Here is a 22998-nt window from a genome sequence, read left to right on the forward strand (position 1 = left end):
TCGAGTTCATACTGAATCGCGCACTCCAGCAATAGGCCTTATGCACATTGTACAGATGCACGAAATCCCGTATAATCTTGTAGAATCCCGTAGACCCGGTTGGGTGTTGAATGTGCAGGACCCTATTGTGTTTACTGCTAGTTCCACTATGAAATGGGCCATGAAGGCATTTCATACGAAATCTTTTTCCGGCAGAGATCTAGCTAGTCGTTAGTTCAATCCCAAAGTGAAGAAGGCTTGAAAAGTGATCGTTTGCCATGAATTGTGAGGCTAAATGGGTCAAACACGCATGTATAGCACACAATGAACACCCAACCGGGTATGTACACACCTACGGCCATAGTACAGAACTTCGTACATCTGTACAATGTGCATATGGACTATAATATTTAACCCTTTGCGTGCGGAGTACGAGTTAACTCGCACTTTATGCATGACCTGATCCACTACGTACGAGTTAAAAAAATCCCGCGATATATTGCAGTGCATAGACCAGTGTACAAACTTTCGTAACTTCGTCAAACATAACCGCATCGCAACAATCAATACACCGTTGGAAAGGTCTTGACCTCATCTTTCCGGGGAAATGAAGTTCTTCGCGATAGGATAAGAATTCATTGAGCGGCGACAAGATGAACACGGAAATCACGGCCCAGAATGAACGCGATTCTTGTGTTCATGACTTCTTTTTGTTGAGGAGCGTTCCAGGGGATTTCCCTTTGGCACGGCGCATGCTTGATGGACATCAAATAAAGCGCTTGGATCTGAGCTTTGCAGCGCAGTTTTAATTGTTAAAATCTGTTGAATTTTGGGCAAGAAGCCGAACAAAATGTGAAATTGAGTTGTTGTGCCGTTCCGAGGCACGGTGGAGTAGTTTGGAGAGAACGTGGAAGTGGCCCTGATCTGTCTATGGAGCTGGGAGCTGCCAGGATGGATTCGCTTGGTTCTTATCTTTCCAACGAGCCCAGGACGATGAAAATCCATCAAGGTGGAGTGAAATGAAAATAAATTTCGTTCGGAGCTGTAAGTGCAGACTCCACCAAGAGAGTCAGTGCGGTGGAAAGCCAGTGGATCGGAGAAAAGGGGCTCAGCATGCAAAGGGAAGAACCATTATGGGACGCAAAATTGATAACAAGGCTGGGTGAGATCTCCTGTAATGGGATTCTAGCTTAGTATTTTCTGTGGCCCTATGTACTACGGATACACGTGTATAAAGTTAATAGCCACAAAGGAAAGTATTCCTTCTGCTCATGCTACCCTGTCCGTGACCGTCTTTCCTGGCACCTCACTTCACTCCAACCATGTTTCTCTACGGACGATTCTCTCCTCTTCCCCATTCCCACTTTTACATCTGTCATTGTGTTTCCTGTGTCCTCTATTGGCAATGTAGGTAATGGAAATTGTTCGACATGCCACTGGCAAGGGAACTGCTCATTATCGCAACCGCCGTTTTCTTCAGGTAATTAGAGAAGGCACAACATGTTATGAGTTATGACTAACTGTCCATCTATGTAACCAGATAATTATGCCGTCAGCAGGTGTGAAAAAAGGGCACAAAACTGACAAGGAGTACTTAGCTGAAAAACTGACAAGGAATGCTCAGCTTCCCCTTCCATACAAAAGAGAAAGACCAAGGAACTACAAGTTACGCTATACTGTCCACTAACACCACCAGTTACTAAACAATCAGCTCATGCGATAGCATTGCACAACACTGTGTAACTGGTGGTGTTAGTGGACAGTATAGCGTAACTTGTAGTTCCTTGGTCTTTCTCTTTTGTATAAATTAATCCTTGGCTATCCATCTGAGTCCACTCCCCTTCCCTGTTTACCATAATTAAACTTGAACCTCCCAATTTGGGTGGTCTGTTACTTTGCGTCGTTGGGTTGTAGTAAAATCGGTACGACCAATTGTCTTACTAATATCGTCTTCATCCAGTAACGTTCGGCATTCATTGTTGCTGTGGGACAGAGCCTGTGCTCATCTTCGTTGCGCTTTCCTTCCCCTCTTTGCATATTTCCTTACTTGAGCCTCCCAAGTCGGAAGGTTGTTGGTTCGCACCTCTCAGATATGTTGGAGTGAGGTGTCAGGTCGTTGCATGTCTCAGTACTCTTTGTCAGTTTTCTGCCCTGTTGTCGTACTTGCTGATGGTATAATTATTATCTGGTTGCACTGTTGGACACTTGGTCATAACTAGTAAAATTTTGTCTTTTTTTGTCCTTTCCCTCTTCCATGATTACATTGGCTCAAAATCCGAGCTCTTCTGGTAAAGTGATTATATGTCATACTGAGTATTCCAAGTTTCCCATTGATATGGAGAGTATCGTGACAATTGAGGTCATTCACTGGTGTTATGTACATAATAATTTAAATTCGGATACAGAGCCAGTAATAAAATGTAAAAAATGAGAAGAAATACATGAGAACGAGTTATGCAGCAACTATCCACGACTGTAACAAGATGATAAACGGTCAGAAAGTGCCTTAATAGGGCACAAAACTGACAGGGTACTGAGATATTTAGCTAACCGAGACCCGACACCTAGCTCTAACACATCTCCAATTCGCAAACCAACAGCCTTCCAAATTGGAAGGTTCGTGGTTACGTAGGACCGAAGAGGGGAAGGTGAGCGTAGCAAAAATGTGCACAAGCTAACAAAGAATGCCGACTTTCACAGGACGATGACGAGACCAGTTAATAACATGACAATGCGGTCTGACTACAATTCGAAGCAGCAAAGCAACACACCACCCAACAGTCGTGGATAGTTGCTGCATACTCTTTGTCATGTATTTCTTCTCTTTTTTTAACATAATAATTGTTAAACAAAGGATGAAGTTTCGTTTTCAATCCGTGCATTAGGTAAAAAGTCGTCTGTACTTTCAATACGTTTCACAAAGCTATCACCAACTCATTTTTTCCATGTCCACCATCCTAATGTTACAAGTAGCGAGAATCTTCATAGATTCATTTCCTGCATGTGTTTAAATACAGGCAAGTACATGTGTGCTGTGCATGCAGTTTGCCAAAAGACCCATATAGCATATGTACAAGCTGATCTTCTCATTTATATTGTCCGATTTATAAAAAAAATACATCACCACTTAAGAAATGTTCTCCTCGCATACTTTACTGTCAAACAGATGAACACTACCAACTATGGAGCATTATTATCTTCCCAGCTGTTAAGGGTTGGTTCACATATCGCCGGTACGCGCCGGGAGTTAACAGGAATGGGCCTCTTGCAACCTCTCCCGGCGTATTATGATTATGTGAACCAGTGCAGTCGTAACAAAATCATACAGTAAATATCGCAAGGGACCGCCGGCAAAGTTGGACAGTGCCTAACTCTTGCGATCTGCCCCGGCACCGATCCCGTACGATTTTGACCAAAAGTGATTTTTGAACCGTTTGCGCCAGTGATCGCTGGCTGCCGGAAGCCAGACTTTGTCAAAATTTCAAACGAAGGCTCGACCTAAATTCCTAAATTGAAGCTAGAGACAAGGTTCGTTCGCCATTCTTGTAATCGCTTCAAGGTGGCAAATAAGTCAGCATACCAACCCGTCCTTTTCGGATGATCTGCTTGACTGTTGTGCAGCTTATGAGACAAATACAATTGAAACAAATAAAAAATAGGATGGATACATTGGCAAGTTCTTGTGACTTCATCAACGTTTGCATGCATAATTTCGACAACATTGCTTACTAGACTGCAAGAAAATGTGTAGAAGTAGTTTCCTGATCTCCAGTAAAAGGTAGCAGTCAGTGGCCATCACCGAAAGACCTTGAACTGCTGAAGCAACAAAGAATTCAAGCTTCAATTTGCAAACCTGTCGTAGCATTTGGTGGACATCACACAACTGCATTATAAAGAAAAGGGAGTTTATCAACTGACAACCGCTCTATTCAGTTGCTAACGTTTTGCACAATGAGTGGCCCGAAACGTCATAATTTTTTCGACGTCACTGATAAAGAAATTTCATCCAGCGCATGAGCCAAGTGTGAATAGCAACTGAATAGAGCGGTTGTAAGTTGACGAACCCCCTATTCTTTAATTGTTGTTCTTGTGTGTATTATATATATGCAGACTTACCTTCAGCTGGAGGAATTTTATTCTGAAGGCCAAGTGGACGCTAACACTCTAGTTGTTCTAGTTAGCGGGGAACAACTTGTTGGGAAATCCACACTGATCAAGACATTGAGAGAAGAAGGAAACAACGGCACATCAAACGACTCGAAACGAACCCGAGGCATCCAGATGTCCAACTTCACTGATAATCTTGGTCAGCATTTGCGTATCAAAGATCTCGCTGGGCAGGACGCATTTTCAGCGACACACGACATTTTCTGCCTATCCACATCAGTACCAAGCCTCGGTCTTGCTGTTGTCAATAGTAAATGGGACGAGAAACGGATTACAACAAGCATAACCACCACAGTTGGTCGGTTTTTGAGCCGGAAGCCACCATCGGTAACATCAGGTCAGTGCGATATTTTATCAAATGCATTTTTGTGAAATTTTGTTTGTGTCTGTTGATCCGTATGTCGGCATGTACTGTAGCAGACATGGAAATTCAGTTGATTGACCGGGGCCGGCGCCCTCAGCGTGAACAGAACTCTGCGTGCAGTGCACATGTTGATCCGATTCAACCAGCACTCTGCAGAGCATAAATGCATGTGTGTACCGATTGTCCACGGCCGCATGGCGAGTGCCCTGGGGCCGCTAGATGTGTGACCGGATTTCCATGTCCACGACAGTACATGAATGAATGAATGATTGGGGTATGTGTTTGACTCTGTATACTGGTGCAGGGAGGGCACTGTGTGTGTGTGTGCATGCAGGTATGTGTGTGTGTGCATGCAGGTGTGTGTGTATGTGTTTATGTGTGTGTGTAATTTAAAGTGGTGTGCATGGGTAGTCGGATACCCATGCAGCCCGTGAGGATCTCGTGTAGACGGGTACAGAATAGTACCTGAAAACCCGAAGTCGCTGATGGCATCATGTACAGTGCACATGTACAAATTCATGTAGTACTCTGCATGTCTATCCAGTGTGTAAGGGAAGGAGTGCATTATGCTGTCACCATGGAAACATTACCCAAAAGGGTATCCGTGCTACCCGTAGAAAACTACCCAAAAAATCCCTGAAGAAAAATGCTACCAGACTCAGCCCTAGATATTCATCTCTCTGTCCATGGTAAATGCCTGTAATAAGTCCTTGGGTTGAAACATTGGTGAAAGTCGAGCACATGTGCGTCAATATGGGCCCGGGAGCGTATGTGGTCCCGGCGATATTTTGGATACGTGAAATCAGACTGTTTTTCACATGAACAAACAGTTTTATTCACAGGTGCTGTGCACTACACTGTACACTGTACTAACGAATTGTTACTGCACATCAAGCTGAACATGCACTGCCCCATGTACTGGGTCTTTCCTTTTGCCCATGTGTTTTCACACGGAGGTGGTCTAGAAAATGAGATAAGAGTGTCGACACATGGCACCTGGGCGCGTGCACGGATAGTGGACATTATACAAATCTTCAAGTTATTCCAAACTTTCCATAGTTGGTCTTTTCACGCTGTGTGTGTGCAGTGGGTAACAGTTTTACCACACAGAGCACTATGGTCTGTGCCTGAAGTTCTGTAACACTGCCAGTCTACTGGATACCCGCACTATTGTGCTGCATGAAGCACGTGGCACAAGTCCACAGACTTGTCACGTGCACATACATGCAGTCCCGCCTCATCTTTGCTGCAACAATGAGCCCATAACTGACAAGTGAGAAAACAGCAAACAGCTTCTGGATCGAAAACGTTCAGATCCGTTATTGTTGAGAGCCTTGAATGGAAGAGCCGTGCCCTTGGTTCAAATACTCTGCTCCCTTCTCCAATCGAGCAACGTCCGAAATGTCCATACAAAAATTGTCTATGCCCGATGGAGCCCAAGATTTTCGGAAACATTCAGAGAACTCGCATCTGTCTTCTCCATCTCCAGACTTTGCTCTCCAGAGATCTGATAATAGAACCAGCCTGGTCGGCATCAGCTGCTTCTTCTTCATTTGTCGCAGAAACAGCAGCGATAACTTCTGACTGGCCTGTGCAGCCACTTCTCCAGTAGATTACCAAGGTTTTCAGCCCGAGACCGAACATATGGAGGTCAGGCATGGTTCCATCCTCACTCACGAGATATATCTTCGAGGCCGCTCATAACACTCTAGTACGTACTATCGGTCGCCAATTGAAGTAGCATTAGCACAATTGATTTAAAACACTGTTTTGACCAATTTTTTAGCTGCATACTATGATATTGCGGAGAGTGTGTTGCTTAAAATCACCTTTCCTCAAATCTCCTCCCCACAAATATATATATATATATATATTTTTGTTTGCGTTTCCCATCTCTTGTTGTTGCAAATACAGACCAGCCGTTCAATGTTATGATCATTGCGACCTTCCGCGACGAGATCAAGAGAGAGGATCATGGAGAACTGGCTGCAAAGCTTGCCACAAGCTATAGCAGTGTCAAGGGGGAGTTTGGTGATAAACTCCACTTTCACGGACCCTTTGCTATCAATGCCACCGTCAATGACACAAGCTTCGACCGCCTGAGAGTAAAACTTTCTGTGGTTTGCACAGATATCCTGAGCGTAAGTAAAACTGTAAACCATGTTTCAATTACTACTAGTGGAGAAACTAGGGGATAGTAAAGGGATCAGGAAAGATAAAGTGTGGTAGAGAGAGGCAAAGATGGAAAGATGGAGAGAAAGAGGGAGAGGTATAAAGAGATAGATAGTGAGAACGAGAAAGAGAAAGAGAAAAGAGCATGAGAGAAGAGAATGAGAGAAAGAGAGGCAGAAAGAGAATGAGAGAAAGAGAGGCAGAAAGAGAAGAAGAGAAAGATGGAAAAATGATGAAGGGAAAGAGTTGGGAAGAGAGAGAGAGTGAGATTAGGAGTTAAAGAGAGACGGAGATAGCTCTGCAATGCACACCAGTGCATTGGACAGAGTTTATAATCATTTATGGTGATCCGCACTTGCACCTCTCCCGTGAATTGTGGATTTGGTTATGAAAGAAGTCGAGGAGATGGTGGAGAAATCAAGTGAAAAATTCAAATTACCTAATGTTAAATATGTAGAAAACACAATATATTACAGTAACTAAAGCCGACTCTTCTTGGCGATCTGTCAAGCTGCTTGACTCTTTATGAGGGTCTGCAGAGGATATTCAGGCAAGAATAGGTGCTGCAAATAGAGCGTTCGGCTCGATTTCATGGAAGCGTCATAAACTGAGCTCCAGACTTTGTATGTTCTCTGCCCTCATTCTGCCTATCCTGTTGTATAACTGAGGACTGTGGGCACTGACACAGCAACTCAGTACTCGACTTGATGCGTGTCACCGAAGAAAATTGCGGTACCTGCTTGGTGTTGTGTACCCTCACCACATGTCAATTGTTACGGTGTACTCCTCAACGCGACAAGACCCAGTCAGCACTACTTGTCGCAGACGTTGGCTGCTCTGGCTGGGCCATGTTGTTCGCGATGGACCTAACTCAGCATCCTACCAAGCAGTGGAGATGGCAATTAATACCCGGGACATCAAGCGCCCACGTGGCCGACCCCATCTCAGATGGATCTAAAGCACGCCGATATTGATATTTCTGACTGTTTTGAACTGGCTCTAGACAAGAAAAAATGGCGGATGCTTGTGGAAAAATGTGCGTCGCTTGCGTAGTTGTTCTTACTGTGGTGTTTTATTGTTCATCTATTGTTCATAGCATAATGCCTTTTGTTTGATCATCTCACATGCGGGAAACTCGCAGTTGCAACAAAATTCTATTTCACCAGACGTTTATGGAAGTTCTTCCCTTCATGAGGATAATACACTTCCTCCATTACACAAAGATGTGCGCTGGTGGAGAGCGGTTGCACTTTTTGGTGCTCCGCTCTCTTGGTACACATCGATAGCACAGAAAGTAATGGCAACCTTCTGTGCTTGTTATATTCTTGCCGAAGACCGTGGAGTAGTGGGCGAGCGGTGCTCTGGTGTTTGTTTTGTTTCATGAAGAAAGTTTTGAGAGAGCCGGTCCACGAAACGGTCAGCAAAGGAGTTGGAGGAAACCAACAAAAAAAGGGACGGAGAACTCACGAGCGTATCAGTTTGGGACATGGAATGTTCGAACTCTGCGAGAGCTGGGCAAGCTAGATCTTTTGCTGAAGGAAATGGAAAGACTCAAGCTGGATGTTCTTGGTCTGTGTGAAACGCGTTGGAGCGGAGAAGGCCATTTCGCCAGCGGTGACAAGTTGGTAATTTCAAGCGGCTCGCCGGACGGTGGATATGGCGGAGTGGCTGTCGTTCTGAGCGCAGCGGTGAAGAACAGCTTATTATCATATACTCCAGTATCAAATCGTGTCTTGGTGGTGCGCATACAGGAAACTCCTGTCCCTATTACCATCATTCAAGTGTACGCGCCGACCTCGTCATCCTCGGCAGAGGAAATAGATGATTTCTATGAAAAATTGCATGCTGTTATGGACGCCCTGAAGAGTCGTCAGGTATGTGTGTTCATGGGCGATTTCAACGCCAAGTTGGGAGTTGAGAGAGACTTTGAAAGCGGTGTTTGGGAATATGGCCTTGGACAGCGCAATGAACGTGGGGACATGCTGGCAGAGTTCTGTAGGATTAATGGCTTGGTCGTTTGTAACACAGCTTTTCAGCATAATCTGAGCAGTCGCTACACATGGATATCTCCTGATGGTTGCACCTGAAATTTAATCGACTATGTCATGATCAGCAAGTCGTGGTTCTCAAGTGTGCTGGATTCCAGAGCTCGCCCTGGCGCTTGTTGTGTCAACAAACGCAAACACACGAGGTAGGGTTTGTGACTTATCTTTCAGAAGACAAAGAGAAAAGACTTCTTGTCCATAGCAAAGGACAGGCAGAAAACCGTGATGCATGTGTGTACTAGTATGCGTACACACGCGAGTGCAAAAGGGCAATGCGTACAACAGGCAGAACATATATGGATACACCACGCCCCTTCTGAGATAAAATACATATTTATCTGATCAAAACAAACAAAAACAAAAAAAACACAGCAGCAATGAAGTGCATAAGTAACAGCAACAGTCATAGGTCCGGCAGAAGAGCGGAAACAGAATGAGGACAAAGTCATCAGTCATAAGATTGTCCGCGTGTGGATATCACATTAAACGGGACATTCTGCTGCCGATGGCGATGACTGCGGCGTGGTGCAGGCTGTGCTGGGGCATGTACACCAGGGGCAATAGAGGCAACTGGTGTCTGGCCTTGTGCCGCGTCTGGAGCATAAACAGTAGGGACGGCTGCAGCTGGCGGGGGTGTAGGAGAGACTCTCGGTCGGAGGAAACGGCGGTTGCGCCAATAGATGCGGCCGCTTGGAAGTTTCACCAAGTAGTCCCGGTGCTGACCAATGGCTACGATTGAGCCATGAGCTGACCACAACTTGGTCCGGGGATGCTGGATGTCGACATGTGCTCCAAGAGACAGACGAGGAAGGGACCGAGCAGAGCGGTTGTAATGCTGCTGAGTCGACTCCAGGTAGTGTGATGAGCGCTGGTCAACTTCATTAGCGTGTGTTTGCCATGCAGGAGCAAAGCTGGAATGGTGGGCAAACACAAAAGACGACAGAGGCCGGCCGTAGAGAGCTTGGGCTGGACTCTGACCAGTGGCGTTCGGGGTATTCCTCCACTCAAGCAACGCACGTTGAAAGGAATCCAAGTCGAGGTCGCCATTACTAGTGGTCTTGTGAATTAGCGACTTCATGGCTTTCACGGCATTCTCGGCAAGCCCATTCGACTGCGGATAATGGGGAGAGGATTTAGCATGACGGATGTGCCAGGTATCACAGAACTTAGCGAACACATGGGACTGGAACTGAGGGCCACCATCACTGGTAAGTACCTCGGGGACACCAATGTCAGGAAACCAGCGGCGAAGAGACCGAATGACGTCTGCAGAGGAGGCAGTGCGTCCGAGCTTGGCAACGCAGGGCCAGCTGGTTAGTCGGTCCACATACACTATATACTGCAGGCCTTCACACTCAAACAGGTCGGCGCTGCAATGCTGGAATGGCAGATCTGGAGCACGATCATCCACACGGAGTGGCTCCTTCGGTTGTGAGGCGCTGTGCAGGCGGCACTTGTCACAACTGCGGACAACATGCTCGATGTCGGCTGACAATCGTGGCCAGAATACAATCTGCCGGGCACGGGACTTCGTGCACGTCAATCCTTGATGGGATGCGTGTAGATCAGACAAGACACGCTGCCGGAGAGCGACGGGAATCAAGAGACGGGGTCCTTTCATCACTAAACCACTGTCAATAGAGAGGTGCTCGTGACCATTCCAGTACGGCTGGAGTGACTCAGGCATGAGTGACCTCTTAGCAGGGAAACCAGACACAATGAACTGAACTAGGCACTGGTAGTCAGGGTCAGCCTGGGCGGCGGAGCGGAGCGCGTGGTACTTCAGGCCACCAGACGTATCAAGCGTGCACGCACGGATAGCAGCGCCCTGAGAGGCAGTACTCTCACCCAGTTCATCGTCAGGGCAGGGGTCGCTGACTGGATGGCGGGACAGAGCGTCAGGGAAAGCATGATCCGTGCCTTTTCCGCCAGGTTGCGTGTAGCTGATAGGGCCGAAGTTTCAGGACGAGCCGCTGTAGCCGGGGATTCTCTATCTGATCCAAGTAGTAGGAGTTCAGAATAGGGATGAGCGGGCGGTGGTCGGTAATAACTTCGAACCGAGCACCGGAGAGATAGATCGAACACTTGCGTACTGCCCAGGTAACCGCAAGGCATTCAAGCTCAATGACGGCGTATCTCGTCTCGGCATCAGAGAGGAACCGACTTCCACATTGGAGTATGCACCAGGTGTCGCCCTGCTGCTGCCACAAAACATAACCAAGTCCGTTCTTCACGGACGCATCAGTTTCTAACCGAAGCGGTCGGCCAGGCTGAAAGAACGACAATATCGGGGGAGAAGCCAGGGCAGCTTTGACGGCGTTAAACGCGTCAGTGTGTGCCGACTCCCACAGGAACACATTCGTGGACTTCAGCAACGGGTGAAGCGGGTCGCTGAGCTGTGCGATACGGGGCGAGAAATCACTACACTGATTGATTAGCCCGAAGAATGAGCGGACGTCAGTGCGATTAACGGGTACTGGGAAATCAGTGATGGCTGCCGTCTTGTCACTGTCAACGGTGTAACCATCCGTGTTGATGTGGTAGCCACTGTAGTCGACTTCTGGGACGCCGAAGACGAATTTCTTAGCGCTCAGGGTAATGCCGTGCTGACGGGCGCGGAGCAGAGCGTCACGAACGTGGGTGAAATGAGTCGTCAGTTCCGTATCGTACACAAGACCATCGTCAACCACTTTTACGAAGTTGGTGAGGCGATCAAACGCTGCGTCGGTACGGGAGTTGAGTACATCACCAGCCGAGACAAGGCCCTGTGGGTTGCGAAGAAACTGGTACCGCCCCCACGGTGTGATAAAGGTGGTGAGCGGCTTGGCATCGTCGGACAGCGGGACTTGCCAATAGCCATGTCGGGCGTCGAGCTTTGTGAAGTAGCGGGCTTTGCCGATGGCTGCCACTGCGTCATGTGGTGTACGAGCAGGATGGGTGGGTCTGCGTACCTGATCATTCAGCTTTCGAAGGTCCACAGTCAGTCTCATCTCAGTAGTGCCCTTCTTTTCAACGAGAACGATCGGATGGCACCACGCAGAGGGTTCTGTGACTGGCTCGATAATGCTATCATCGACCATACTGTCCAGTTGGGACTTTATCTGATCCCGGTAGGCAAACGGTATGGTGCGAGCAGTGCAGACGCAGCTGGGTTCTGCACCTGGTTCCAACTGTATGTCCATGGGCGGACCATCCATTGGTGGAAGCTGTGAGCTATCGAAAACGTCGGCAAACTCTTCCAGAAGCTGCTGTTGGAGCTGCTGGGCAGTGTTGGGTTCAGTACGGGCAGAACGGACAAACACGGAGGGCCAAGAAGCAGGTAACAGATTCAAGGCACAGAGGCTTTGGCGGGATAGCAGTGCCTCATCCAGGCCTTTGTACACGTGCAGTGTGGTGTCGTGTGTGACGGAATCGAGCGTCAAGGTCGCCTGGATCTTGCCAAGACTGGTCAAGGGTGCGCCATCAGCGGTGCGCACAACATCCTTGTCGGTAGGCAGATTCTCAATAAAGTCTCCGAGGAGCTCGAGGTGTGCAGGGCCAATAGCGTTGATGTCGCTGCCGGTGTCAGGAAGCCAGCGCAAACTGGTTGGCTTGTCGGCAGACACGAGCTGCGTGTTGACGGCTATGGTAGCCCCTTCACGGGAGGACGCGGCACATTGCAGCTTCAGCAGACCGACAGTCCTCTTAGAAGCAGACGGACACATGGATAAGAAGTGACCGGTGCGTTGGCAGCCGTTGCATTTGCGATCCGCAGCAGGGCAGGGTCGCTTGCTATGAGCGGTGCGGCCACAGTTGGGACACTTGTCCGGCGAGGGCTTGCTGCCAGACTTGGAATCCTTGGCTGCGGGTGCCCGAGCTTGCTTGGATGCCATTCCTTTCTGCTTCTTATAGCTGGAACGAACGGCACTCACGGACGCGTCTCCAGTGGCCTGACTGGGGATACGTGACGAGGTTTGACTGGCAGCCTCCTCGGTGCGGCATAGGTCGACGCAGGTTGCCAGGGTTAGATCCTTCATTGCCAGCAGCTTGTGTCGAACGTCATCCTGCAGGATGCCGGTAACAATGCGGTCTCGCAGAATTTCATCCGTGTTAGCCTGGAGCGACTGCTGGCATGTTTGACACATACGCCCTGAGCATGTCGAACAGACATCCAACCCGGAGAAGTTGCACGCATGAAACAACTCCCTCAGGGATGTGTACCACGCGTCGAACGTGTCTCCAGGTTGCTGGGCACGGGGGTAAAATTCAATCCTGTCCAGCAGGGGGTTGCGCTGGCGCCGGATGAACTTGCGTAGTTCAACCATGGCCTCCGGGACGTCATGGGTGTTTGGCACCACAATCACACCTTCACGCACGAAACGTCTCAGGTCCTCATCCAAGGCCTGCCTGAACGCGGCCATCCTTGTCTCGCGGGGCTGCGCTGACAACAGCTGACACCGGGAGTAGTCCTCCCAGACCTCGCTCCACGATACAAATTCAGCTAGATTCGCCGACGACAACAATATGGGCCGATCCACAGCGACGAGCTTGGTGGATGGAGCGGGAGCAGACGAAGCAGGTGCACTCGTGCTGCTTGCTGATCCTTGCGACATTGACTGCAACAGAGTTTGGAGCTGCGCATCGCGCTGGGCAGATGCTTGCACTTGAGCTTGGATCAGCTGCACCAGTTGGTTGATGTCCGGCTGTGACTTAGCACCATCCGCCATGGCGAAATCACAACTATCGATATCGTACTACAAGGCTACGAAAAAATTCTAGAGCTTCGAAACGGACAATTTTCGAAGCGAAACGAAAACGGGCAGAGAGCAACACTACAGGTGGGCTACTCTACAACTGCAATGGAACTACTAGTATACTAAGACTACAAGTAAAGTAAGATGTTCACTGCGCCATGTTGTGTCAACAAACGCAAACACACGAGGTAGGGTTTGTGACTTATCTTTCAGAAGACAAAGAGAAAAGACTTCTTGTCCATAGCAAAGGACAGGCAGAAAACCGTGATGCATGTGTGTACTAGTATGCGTACACACGCGAGTGCAAAAGGGCAATGCGTACAACAGGCAGAACATATATGGATACACCAGTGCTGAATGTGACACTGGTCACCATCTAGTTACATTGAAGTTACGCACCAAGCATTTCCATAAGGTTCGCTGCAAGTCTTTGGCTGTGCGACCGTTCGACGTGGCGAGACTGCGGAATCCTGACGTCTCGGAAAAGTATTCAGTGGCGACTGAGAATCGTTTCAGCTTGCTGCAGGACCAGTACAATGAGGAATGCACACCAGATGAGTTGTGGGATCAGATTCAAGCGGTAGTTATGGAGGTTGCGGAGGAAGTAGTTGGGCGCAGAGGAAGGAAAAAGCCTCCCAAGCCCTGGATCAGTGTGAAGGTGATAGCTCTGGCAGAAAGAAAGCGTATAGCCAGATGCACTGGTAAGGACCAAGAATACAAGGATCTGAAACTTGAAGTGCGCCGAAGGATTCGCTGTGACAGGAGAAAGTGGTTAGAGGATAAATGTAAACACATTGAATCTTCTGGGAGGAACCATGATGTCCGAGAGGTATTCAACACCATTAAATCCATTAAAAAATCATCATTCCGGCCAAATCAAGCATGTATCAATGCTGCTGATGGCACGACCCTGACGGAGAAGGAAGATGTATTGCTGCGGTGGTGTGAATATGGGCAGCAGCTATTTGGCCAGCTGTCAGGAGATCAAGGGTGTTCGGCCTCGGCGGAGAATGGTGCGGAGGAGCTTCCATCGCCACTGATTACCCCTGAGCCTGTGCCTCTGTTGGCTGAGCGAGCCATATTGTCCTTGAAGAAGAGGAAACTCCTGGACTTGATGGGATCGTGGCGGAACTGATTCAGCATGCATCCTCAGTTTGTGTTCTATTCCTACATTAACTTTGTTTGGAGATTTGGAAAACAGGGAGATTGCCAGGAGCGTGGAAACGTCAAGAAATCGTCTTGCTACCTAAAGCTGGATCAGCTAAGGAGTGTTCCAACTATCGGACCATTGTTCTGATGTCACATGCAAGCAAGATCCTTCTGACAATTATCTTGAATCGTATGAAAGAGAAGATAGAGGCTGAGTTACCAGATGAGCAGGCTGGTTTTTGAGCTGGTCGCAGTACTGTAGATATGCTCTTTGTTCTGCAAATCATTATCGAAAAATCTCTTGAATGGGAGAATCCTATATCCATTGCATTTATCGATTATCGTAAAGCCTTTGACACAGTTAACCACTTACATCTTTTCGGTTGCCTTTTGGATTTTGGTTTCCTTCGCCATTTAGTTTGTTTGCTCCAGAATCTTTACACGGGGATGAGCGGAGTTATCAGATGGAATGGCTCGCACTCGCTAGAGTTCGCCATCAAGAAGGGTGTTGGGCAGGGCTGTATTTTGTCCCCACATCTATTTAGCCTGTATACTGAGAGTGTTATGCGTGTTGCTGATGTGGACAGTATCGGTTGTAGCATCGGAGGACGCCAGCTGTCGAACCTACGATATGCAGATGACACGGGATTGTGTGCACATCCATCAGAAGTGTCTACCCTCGCCAATGCTGTTAATGACGCTGGAAGAGAGAAGGGCCTGTCACTGAATCTGTCCAAAACCAAGATCATGCATATCGGAACCTGTACTGCTGGTGCAAACGATACTGCTTCAACGCCACTTGTGGTCGATGGAGAACGAATTGCAGAGGTGAGCAGTTTCAAGTATCTGGGATCCTGGAAGACAACAAACGGTGATTGTAGCCTCGATATTCGGTCAAGAATGGCGAAAGAGCGGATGCTGCAGTTAGTTGACATCTGGCAAGCCACAACATCTCCAGACAGCTGAAAATCCGGATAATGCATGCCCTTTGTGATCTGTCCTACTGTATGGAGCTGAGAGTTGGACTCACCGGAAGACAGATGAACGACGAATACAGGCAGCAGAAATGTGGTGCTACCGACGTCTGCTCAGAGTATCCTGGATGAAGAAGCGCACAAATGAAAGTATCCTGGTGGAGTTGGGAGTACAGAGACAGCTGCTAGCCAGGGTCAAGATACGCAAACTGACCTATTTCGGGCACACATGCCGCCCATCTGGCTGCGAGCTTGTACGTGACGTGATGTTTGGTGTCGTGGATGGTAAGAGAAAGCGTGGTCGTCCGAAGATAATATCGTTTCGTGGACTGGTATGTCTCTGCATGAGAATTGCCAGTTGGCATCTGACAGAGATGCCTGGCAGTCACACTGTACATCTACTGCTTACACAGCTGCATAATGTTTTATTTTTATTTTGAAACTCGGATGTTGAGCCATAAATAAATGTGGAAAGGAAGAAGACATATGGATACAAGTTAAGAATAACTCTCCATCACTGTAACTATACAGTCAGAAAGTGCAATAACTTTACTATCATTATTTTCTCGGCATCGCAGATGATGATGGTGATGATGATGATGATGATGATGATGACCTGATGTTTGTTTTTTATATTTGTAGTTCTATTGTTGACATCTTTTGTCTTTTCTTTGGGTTTTAAAAGGTTAACTTCATCCTCGTGTTCCTATTGCCTTGTATTGGAATTTGCCCATAAAAGTGGCTACGGTGTGATAATGCATTTCTATAAATTATTTCGTGTTTTAACATTATTTTCAGAAAATTGCTCTTGCGTTTCATATTCATAATATTGTTGCCCGTAAAAGCGGCTTGGCCACATGATGATGATGATGATGATCCCAGGCCCGCCTCACAGGAGAAGAGTGACGTGGTGTTCGCTAATCTCGTTTTCAATGGAAAGATTTCTTCTGCTGTTTGCTACCTGGCGCCAAACGCTTCTGGTGGAGTCCTTTCCATGAACGACATTGTGCATGATACCACGGGAGAGACGGTTCGTGACGCCCTGTTGAAGAAGCATCCGCCATCTGTTACACCGCCTGCCTCGGCTCTCTTGCCGGGTGATCCCGAGATTGTCAAGCAGGTCATCTTTCAACAAATAACCCCTGAGCTAATAAAGAAAATCGGCCGAGGCATGCAGGGTTCCTCTGGACCGTCTGGCCTGGACGCTGAGGCGTGGTGCCGAATGCTGACGTGCTATGACGCCTCGTCAAGGCATTTGTGTTCATCCCTTGCTGCCGCGGGGAGGTGCATATGTACCGAGTGCCTTGCCGGTTGCGCGATGATTGGATTTACATCCGCTCGCCTAATACCCCTCGATAAGAAACCTGGCGTGCGCCCCATCGCTGTGGGCGAAGTGTACCGGCGTATCATTGGTCGTGCCGTGATGTCAGTAGTGGAAAGTGATGTGCTGAGTGTTACAGCTCCTGTCCAACTCTGTGTGGGCGTTCCATCTGCCTGCGAAGCCGCCGTACACACAATTTCCCGTCTGTTCGCTGGCCCGGGGGTTGAGGGTGTCTTGCTTGTGGACGCCTCCAATGCATTTAATGCATTGAATAGGCAGGCTGCGCTACACAACATTCCGCGTCTCTGCCCCCCGCTTGCAACGGTGTTTCGTAACACGTATGGATCAGTTTCCCGCCTGTTTGTGTCTGGTGGAGGTGAAATCGAATCGCGTGAAGGCACAGCTCAGGGCGACCCACTGGCTATGGCAGCCTATGCTGTGGCGATCATGCCACTGGTCAGGCGCCTGGCTGCGACATGCCCCAGTGTTGTCCAATCTTGGTTCGCGGATGATGACTCGGGTGCAGGTCTTCTGGCTCGCCTTCGGAATCACTGGGATGAACTCCGGGCCATTGGCCCTGGTTATGGTTACTATCCGAACGCGTCCAAAACCTTTCTGATCACAAAGCCAGAGCATTTGGATAGGGCCAGAGAAATCTTCTTCGACAGTGGCATCCAGATTACCGCCGCTGGCAGCCGATTCCTCGGGGGCGCCCTAGGGTCAGAAGATTTCTGCCGCTCTTATATGGGGCAGTTGGCGGATAGATGGGCTGGTGACCTGCGCACCTTGTGTGAGATCGCCCCGACTCAACCTCATGCAACGTATACCGTCTTCTCCAAGGCCCTGTCATCACGGTGGACTTACCACTTGCGTTCAATGCCGTTCTCGACAGGCGTTTTGGAGGCCTTGGATGATATCCTCAGTGACCATTTCCTGCCGGATTTGCTGGGTCATGGAATTGCGCAGGCCAGCCACCAACGTCGGCTAATGGCTTTGCCTGTCCGGCATGGGGGCCTCGCCGTCCCCATATTGTCGAAGACGGCGGCTGGGGAACATCAGGCCTCTGTCAGTGCCACTGATCCTCTGGTTCAGCTTGCGCTATCATCGCCTTCGCCTGACTGTGCTGGTGCGTCACTGCCTCCGCCTGCGGGACCGCCTCTGCGTGATATTAACCAACCACCTATGGGACCACCCCCGCATCATTGTGCTAATATGTCACCACCTCTGCCTGCTGGGTCGCCTTTGCCTGCCTGTGCTGATGCGTCGCTGCCTCGGCCTCCGCGGCCGCCTCCACCTGACTGTGCTGGTGCGTCGCTGCCTCCACCTGTGGGACGGCCCCTACCTGGCTTAGACCAACCACCGGTGCGACTGCCTTCGCCTGACCGTGCTGCCGTGTCACTGCCTCCGCCTGCGGAATCGCCTCTGCATGACTGTGCTCGTGCGTCGCTGCCTCCGCCTGGTCTAGACCAGCCACATGTGCGACCGCCTCCGCCTGATTATGCTGGCGCGTTGTCGCCTCCACCTGCGGGTCCGCCTCCGCCTGATCTTGACCAACTACCTGATGCCGGATCGTTCTCTGCGCTGCGTGCGGAGCCTGTTGCCGTGGGATTAGGCGTCGAAGAGCCTAGCGAGACTAATCCTAGTGGTCCGTGTGGTGTCGCTGAGGCTGTTGCTGCGGTGCGTGCTGGGCTGCGCCGGGTGAGAGCACAGCGGGACCAGATTTCGCGTGGTGTGCAGGCAGAGATTGGCCCTGGACTGTCTCCGTGCCAGCGGCTACTGTTAGAAACAGCGGGCGAGAAAGGCACCTCCAGCTGGCTGACCGCCCATCCGTCATACAATCAGCCAGTAACCATACTCAATAAATCTGATTTCCGGGATGCTCTCTGCTTCCGATACGGTTTGGAGCTGGATGGCCTCCCTGAGACTTGTGCTTGTGGAGCAACTCTCACCACTGACCATGCAATGGCTTGTCCTACTGGCGGCTACACCATCGCACGCCATAATGATGTTCGCGATTTGCTGGCGGGTGTACTGTCGGAGGTATTGCCTGACGTGGAGGTGGAGCCGGTGCTAGCGCCATTTGATGGGGAGGATCTTCCCCATCGTACAGCCAACAGGAAATCCGAAGCTCGCCTCGATGTGAGGGCGCGGGGTTTCTGGTCCAGGCAGCAGGAGGCTTTTTTGATGTTCGGGTGACTCACCCAAAGCCAAACCTGCTGTCGCGTCCAGAAGTCCAGCGCCATCTCCAAAAGCATGAAGGCATGAAAAAGCGGGAATACGGAGCGCGTGTTGTGAATATAGACCGAGGCACGTTCACCCCGTTGGTTTTCGCCACGAATGGCATGTGTGGCCGGGAGGCAGACCGCTTTCTCAAGTGTCTTGCAGCCCAGTATGTCGATAAACACAGTGACTTGGCCTACTCGCTGGTTATGGGTCGATTGCAGTGCCTGCTCTCGTTCACTTTACTCCGTTGGGCAGTGACCTGTTTTCGTGGCTGCCGTAGCTCCTACCAGAAAAAGTCAGTCAAGAATTTCAGGAGTTATTGTTTGATGGGTCGTTAGATAGAGGCCGGTGTTTGTGAGACTGCAATCATTTAATGTTTCATCCTTAGTGGTGTAGGTAGATTCTGTTTTGTAAGCATAGTAGGACTACTTTTGTTTTGTAAGTCAATCTCATTCTCCACGCTTTGCTGTCATTTGGTTATGTTTTAAAGTAGTTTTTATGACCTGATGTTTGTTTTTTATATTTGTAGTTCTGTTGTTGACATCTTTTGTCTTTTCTTTGGGTTAAAAGGTTAACTTCATCCTCGTTTTCTTATTGCCTTGTATTGGAATTTGCCCATAAAAGTGGCTACGGTGTGATAATGCATTTTTAAATTTCGTGTTTTAACATTATTTTCAGAAAATTCCTCTTACAATACCTTGCGTTTTATATTCATAATATTGTTGCCCGTAAAAGCGGCTTGGTCACATGATGATGATGATGATGATGATGATCATGATGGTTCACTTTACTCCGTTGGGCAGTGACCTGTTTTCGCGGCTGCCGTAGCTCCTACCAGAAAAAGTCAGTCAAGAATTTCAGGAGTTATTGTTTGATGGGTCGTTAGATAGAGGCCGGTGTTTGTGAGACTGCAATCATTTAATGTTTCTTCCTTAGTGGTGTAGGTAGATTCTGTTTTGTAAGCATAGTAGGACTACTTTTGTTTTGTAAGTCAATCTCATTCTCCACGCTTTGCTGTCATTTGGTTGATGTTTTGAAGTAGTTTTTATGACCTGATGTTTGTTTTTTATATTTGTAGTTCTATTGTTGACATCTTTTGTCTTTTCTTTGGGTTAAAAGGTTAACTTCATCCTCGTTTTCCTATTGCCTTGCATTGGAATTTGCCCATAAAAGTGGCTACGGTGTGATAATGCATTTCTATAAATTATTTCGTGTTTTAACATTATTTTCAGAAAATTGCTCTTACAATACCTTGCGTTTCATATTCATAATATTGTTGCCCGTAAAAGCGGCTTGGTCACATGATGATGATGATGATGATGATGATAGGGAAGGCCTCTTTTACGGGCAAAGCAAAGCACAATCATCACCATGTATCAGTACAGTGAGTAGTTAAACCCAACACGAATGAAAAATGTGAAATGGAATAAAAACAATATTTGTAAAAAATAAATAAATTAAAATTAAAATTCAATATCGAACACGAATAAAATAAAATAAACAATATGTAAAAAATAAACAATATCGAGCACGGAATTAATTCCGGAACTATCTACTCAACCAATTCATAATGCAATACCCGCACACTGCGTCAGTGATGGAACTCCGCTACCCGATCAACATGCAGAGACCACTCAATCACATGCTTAGATTTAGTTAGAGGCCGCTCTCCACAATGGCCAACTCCCTCATCGCATTAACTGGACGATGGTAGGCCGAACGTGCACCGCGAATGCACATTATGGCTGCCCTGAGCAAAGCGAAGGACAAGCGACACCGCACATAGGCCATTAGCTGGGCATACGGTCGATCGGCAGTTGCCAGCAATGCACACAACCGCTTAATGAATGCAGTACACTCCGGAGCACAACAACCCGCCGTGGTAAAGACTAGAGGGGTAAATGAACCACGGTCGACATTGTTGATACGCTCGGCATACTCACTCTTCTTTATGATGATGATGATGATGATGATGATGATGATGATGATGATGATCTCTCGTTCACTTTACTCCGTTGGGCAGTGACCTGTTTTCGCGGCTGCCGTAGCTCCTACCAGAAAAAGTCAGTCAAGAATTTCAGGAGTTATTGTTTGATGGGTCGTTAGATAGAGGCCGGTGTTTGTGAGACTGCAATCATTTAATGTTTCTTCCTTAGTGGTGTAGGTAGATTCTGTTTTGTAAGCATAGTAGGACTACTTTTGTTTTGTAAGTCAATCTCATTCTCCACGCTTTGCTGTCATTTGGTTGATGTTTTGAAGTAGTTTTTATGACCTGATGTTTGTTTTTTATATTTGTAGTTCTATTGTTGACATCTTTTGTCTTTTCTTTGGGTTAAAAGGTTAACTTCATCCTCGTTTTCCTATTGCCTTGTATTGGAATTTGCCCATAAAAGTGGCTACGGTGTGATAATGCATTTCTATAAATTATTTCGTGTTTCAACATTATTTTCAGAAAATTGCTCTTACAATACCTTGCGTTTCATATTCATAATATTGTTGCCCGTAAAAGCGGCTTGGTCACATGATGATGATGATGATGATGATGATGCATACTACGCACCCGTTTGTCTTTCTGCTTGCTGCGATGGGCAGTCACCTGCTTCCGCGGTTGCCGCGGTTCGTACGGCAAGAGGCGACAGCCGAACTCATTTCTGGCCCAGTGCCGCCAGGCGGAGTAGGGTGCTGCCTTTGGCCTCAACTTAATATAATGCTATTTGGTTTTTCCCCTTTTATTACTCTGTGTTCATTGCTTGTTTTTGTATTGATTTACTTCCTTGACTGCTTTTGTGTTTCATCATTTTCCGGTTGGTTTTGTGTTGATTTCCCCTGTTCACTTTACATATTGTAATGATATACATTTGCTTTGCCCGTAAAAGAGGCTTTTCTCATGATGATGATGATGATGATGATGATGATGATGATGATGATGACGCTTTGATGACGCTTTGCTGTCTTTTGGTTATGTTTTAAAGTAGTTTTTATGACCTGATGTTTGTTTTTTATATTTGTAGTTCTATTGTTGACATCTTTTGTCTTTTCTTTGGGTTTTAAAAGGTTAACTTCATCCTCGTGTTCCTATTGCCTTGTATTGGTTTTTATGACCTGATGTTTGTTTTTTATATTTGTAGTTCTATTGTTGACATCTTTTGTCTTTTCTTTGGGTTAAAAGGTTAACTTCATCCTCGTTTTCCTATTGCCTTGTATTGGAATTTGCCCATAAAAGTGGCTACGGTGTGATAATGCATTTCTATAAATTATTTCGTGTTTCAACATTATTTTCAGAAAATTGCTCTTACAATACCTTGCGTTTCATATTCATAATATTGTTGCCCGTAAAAGCGGCTTGGTCACATGATGATGATGATGATGATGATGATGATGATGATGATGATGATGATGATGATGATGATGATGATGATGACGCTTTGATGACGCTTTGCTGTCTTTTGGTTATGTTTTAAAGTAGTTTTTATGACCTGATGTTTGTTTTTTATATTTGTAGTTCTATTGTTGACATCTTTTGTCTTTTCTTTGGGTTTTAAAAGGTTAACTTCATCCTCGTGTTCCTATTGCCTTGTATTGGAATTTGCCCATAAAAGTGGCTACGGTGTGATAATGCATTTCTATAAATTATTTCGTGTTTTAACATTATTTTCAGAAAATTGCTCTTACAATACCTTGCGTTTCATATTCATAATATTGTTGCCCGTAAAAGCGGCTTGGCCACATGATGATGATGATGATGATTTTAATATTTCGTGTTTTAACATTATTTTCAGAAAATTGCTCTTACAATACCTTGCGTTTTATATTCATAATATTGTTGCCCGTAAAAGCGGCTTGGTCACATGATGATGATGATGATGATGAT

General features: G+C 47.4%; 1 protein-coding gene across 1 annotated transcript in view; it reads left to right on the plus strand.

Moving 5' to 3' along the window:
• LOC135827273 (uncharacterized) overlaps window positions 1-22998 on the plus strand; it is a 67743-nt gene that overhangs the window by 17640 nt on the left and 27105 nt on the right. The window contains exons 4-6 of the mRNA XM_065339804.1: window positions 1391-1459; window positions 4090-4483; window positions 6425-6651. Coding sequence (XP_065195876.1) covers window positions 1391-1459; window positions 4090-4483; window positions 6425-6651 — 690 coding nt within the window. The remainder of the gene's footprint in view (window positions 1-1390; window positions 1460-4089; window positions 4484-6424; window positions 6652-22998) is intronic.

Source organism: Sycon ciliatum, chromosome 11, assembly GCF_964019385.1.
Source record: "Sycon ciliatum chromosome 11, ocSycCili1.1, whole genome shotgun sequence".
In the NCBI taxonomy this organism is placed as follows: domain Eukaryota; kingdom Metazoa; phylum Porifera; class Calcarea; order Leucosolenida; family Sycettidae; genus Sycon; species Sycon ciliatum.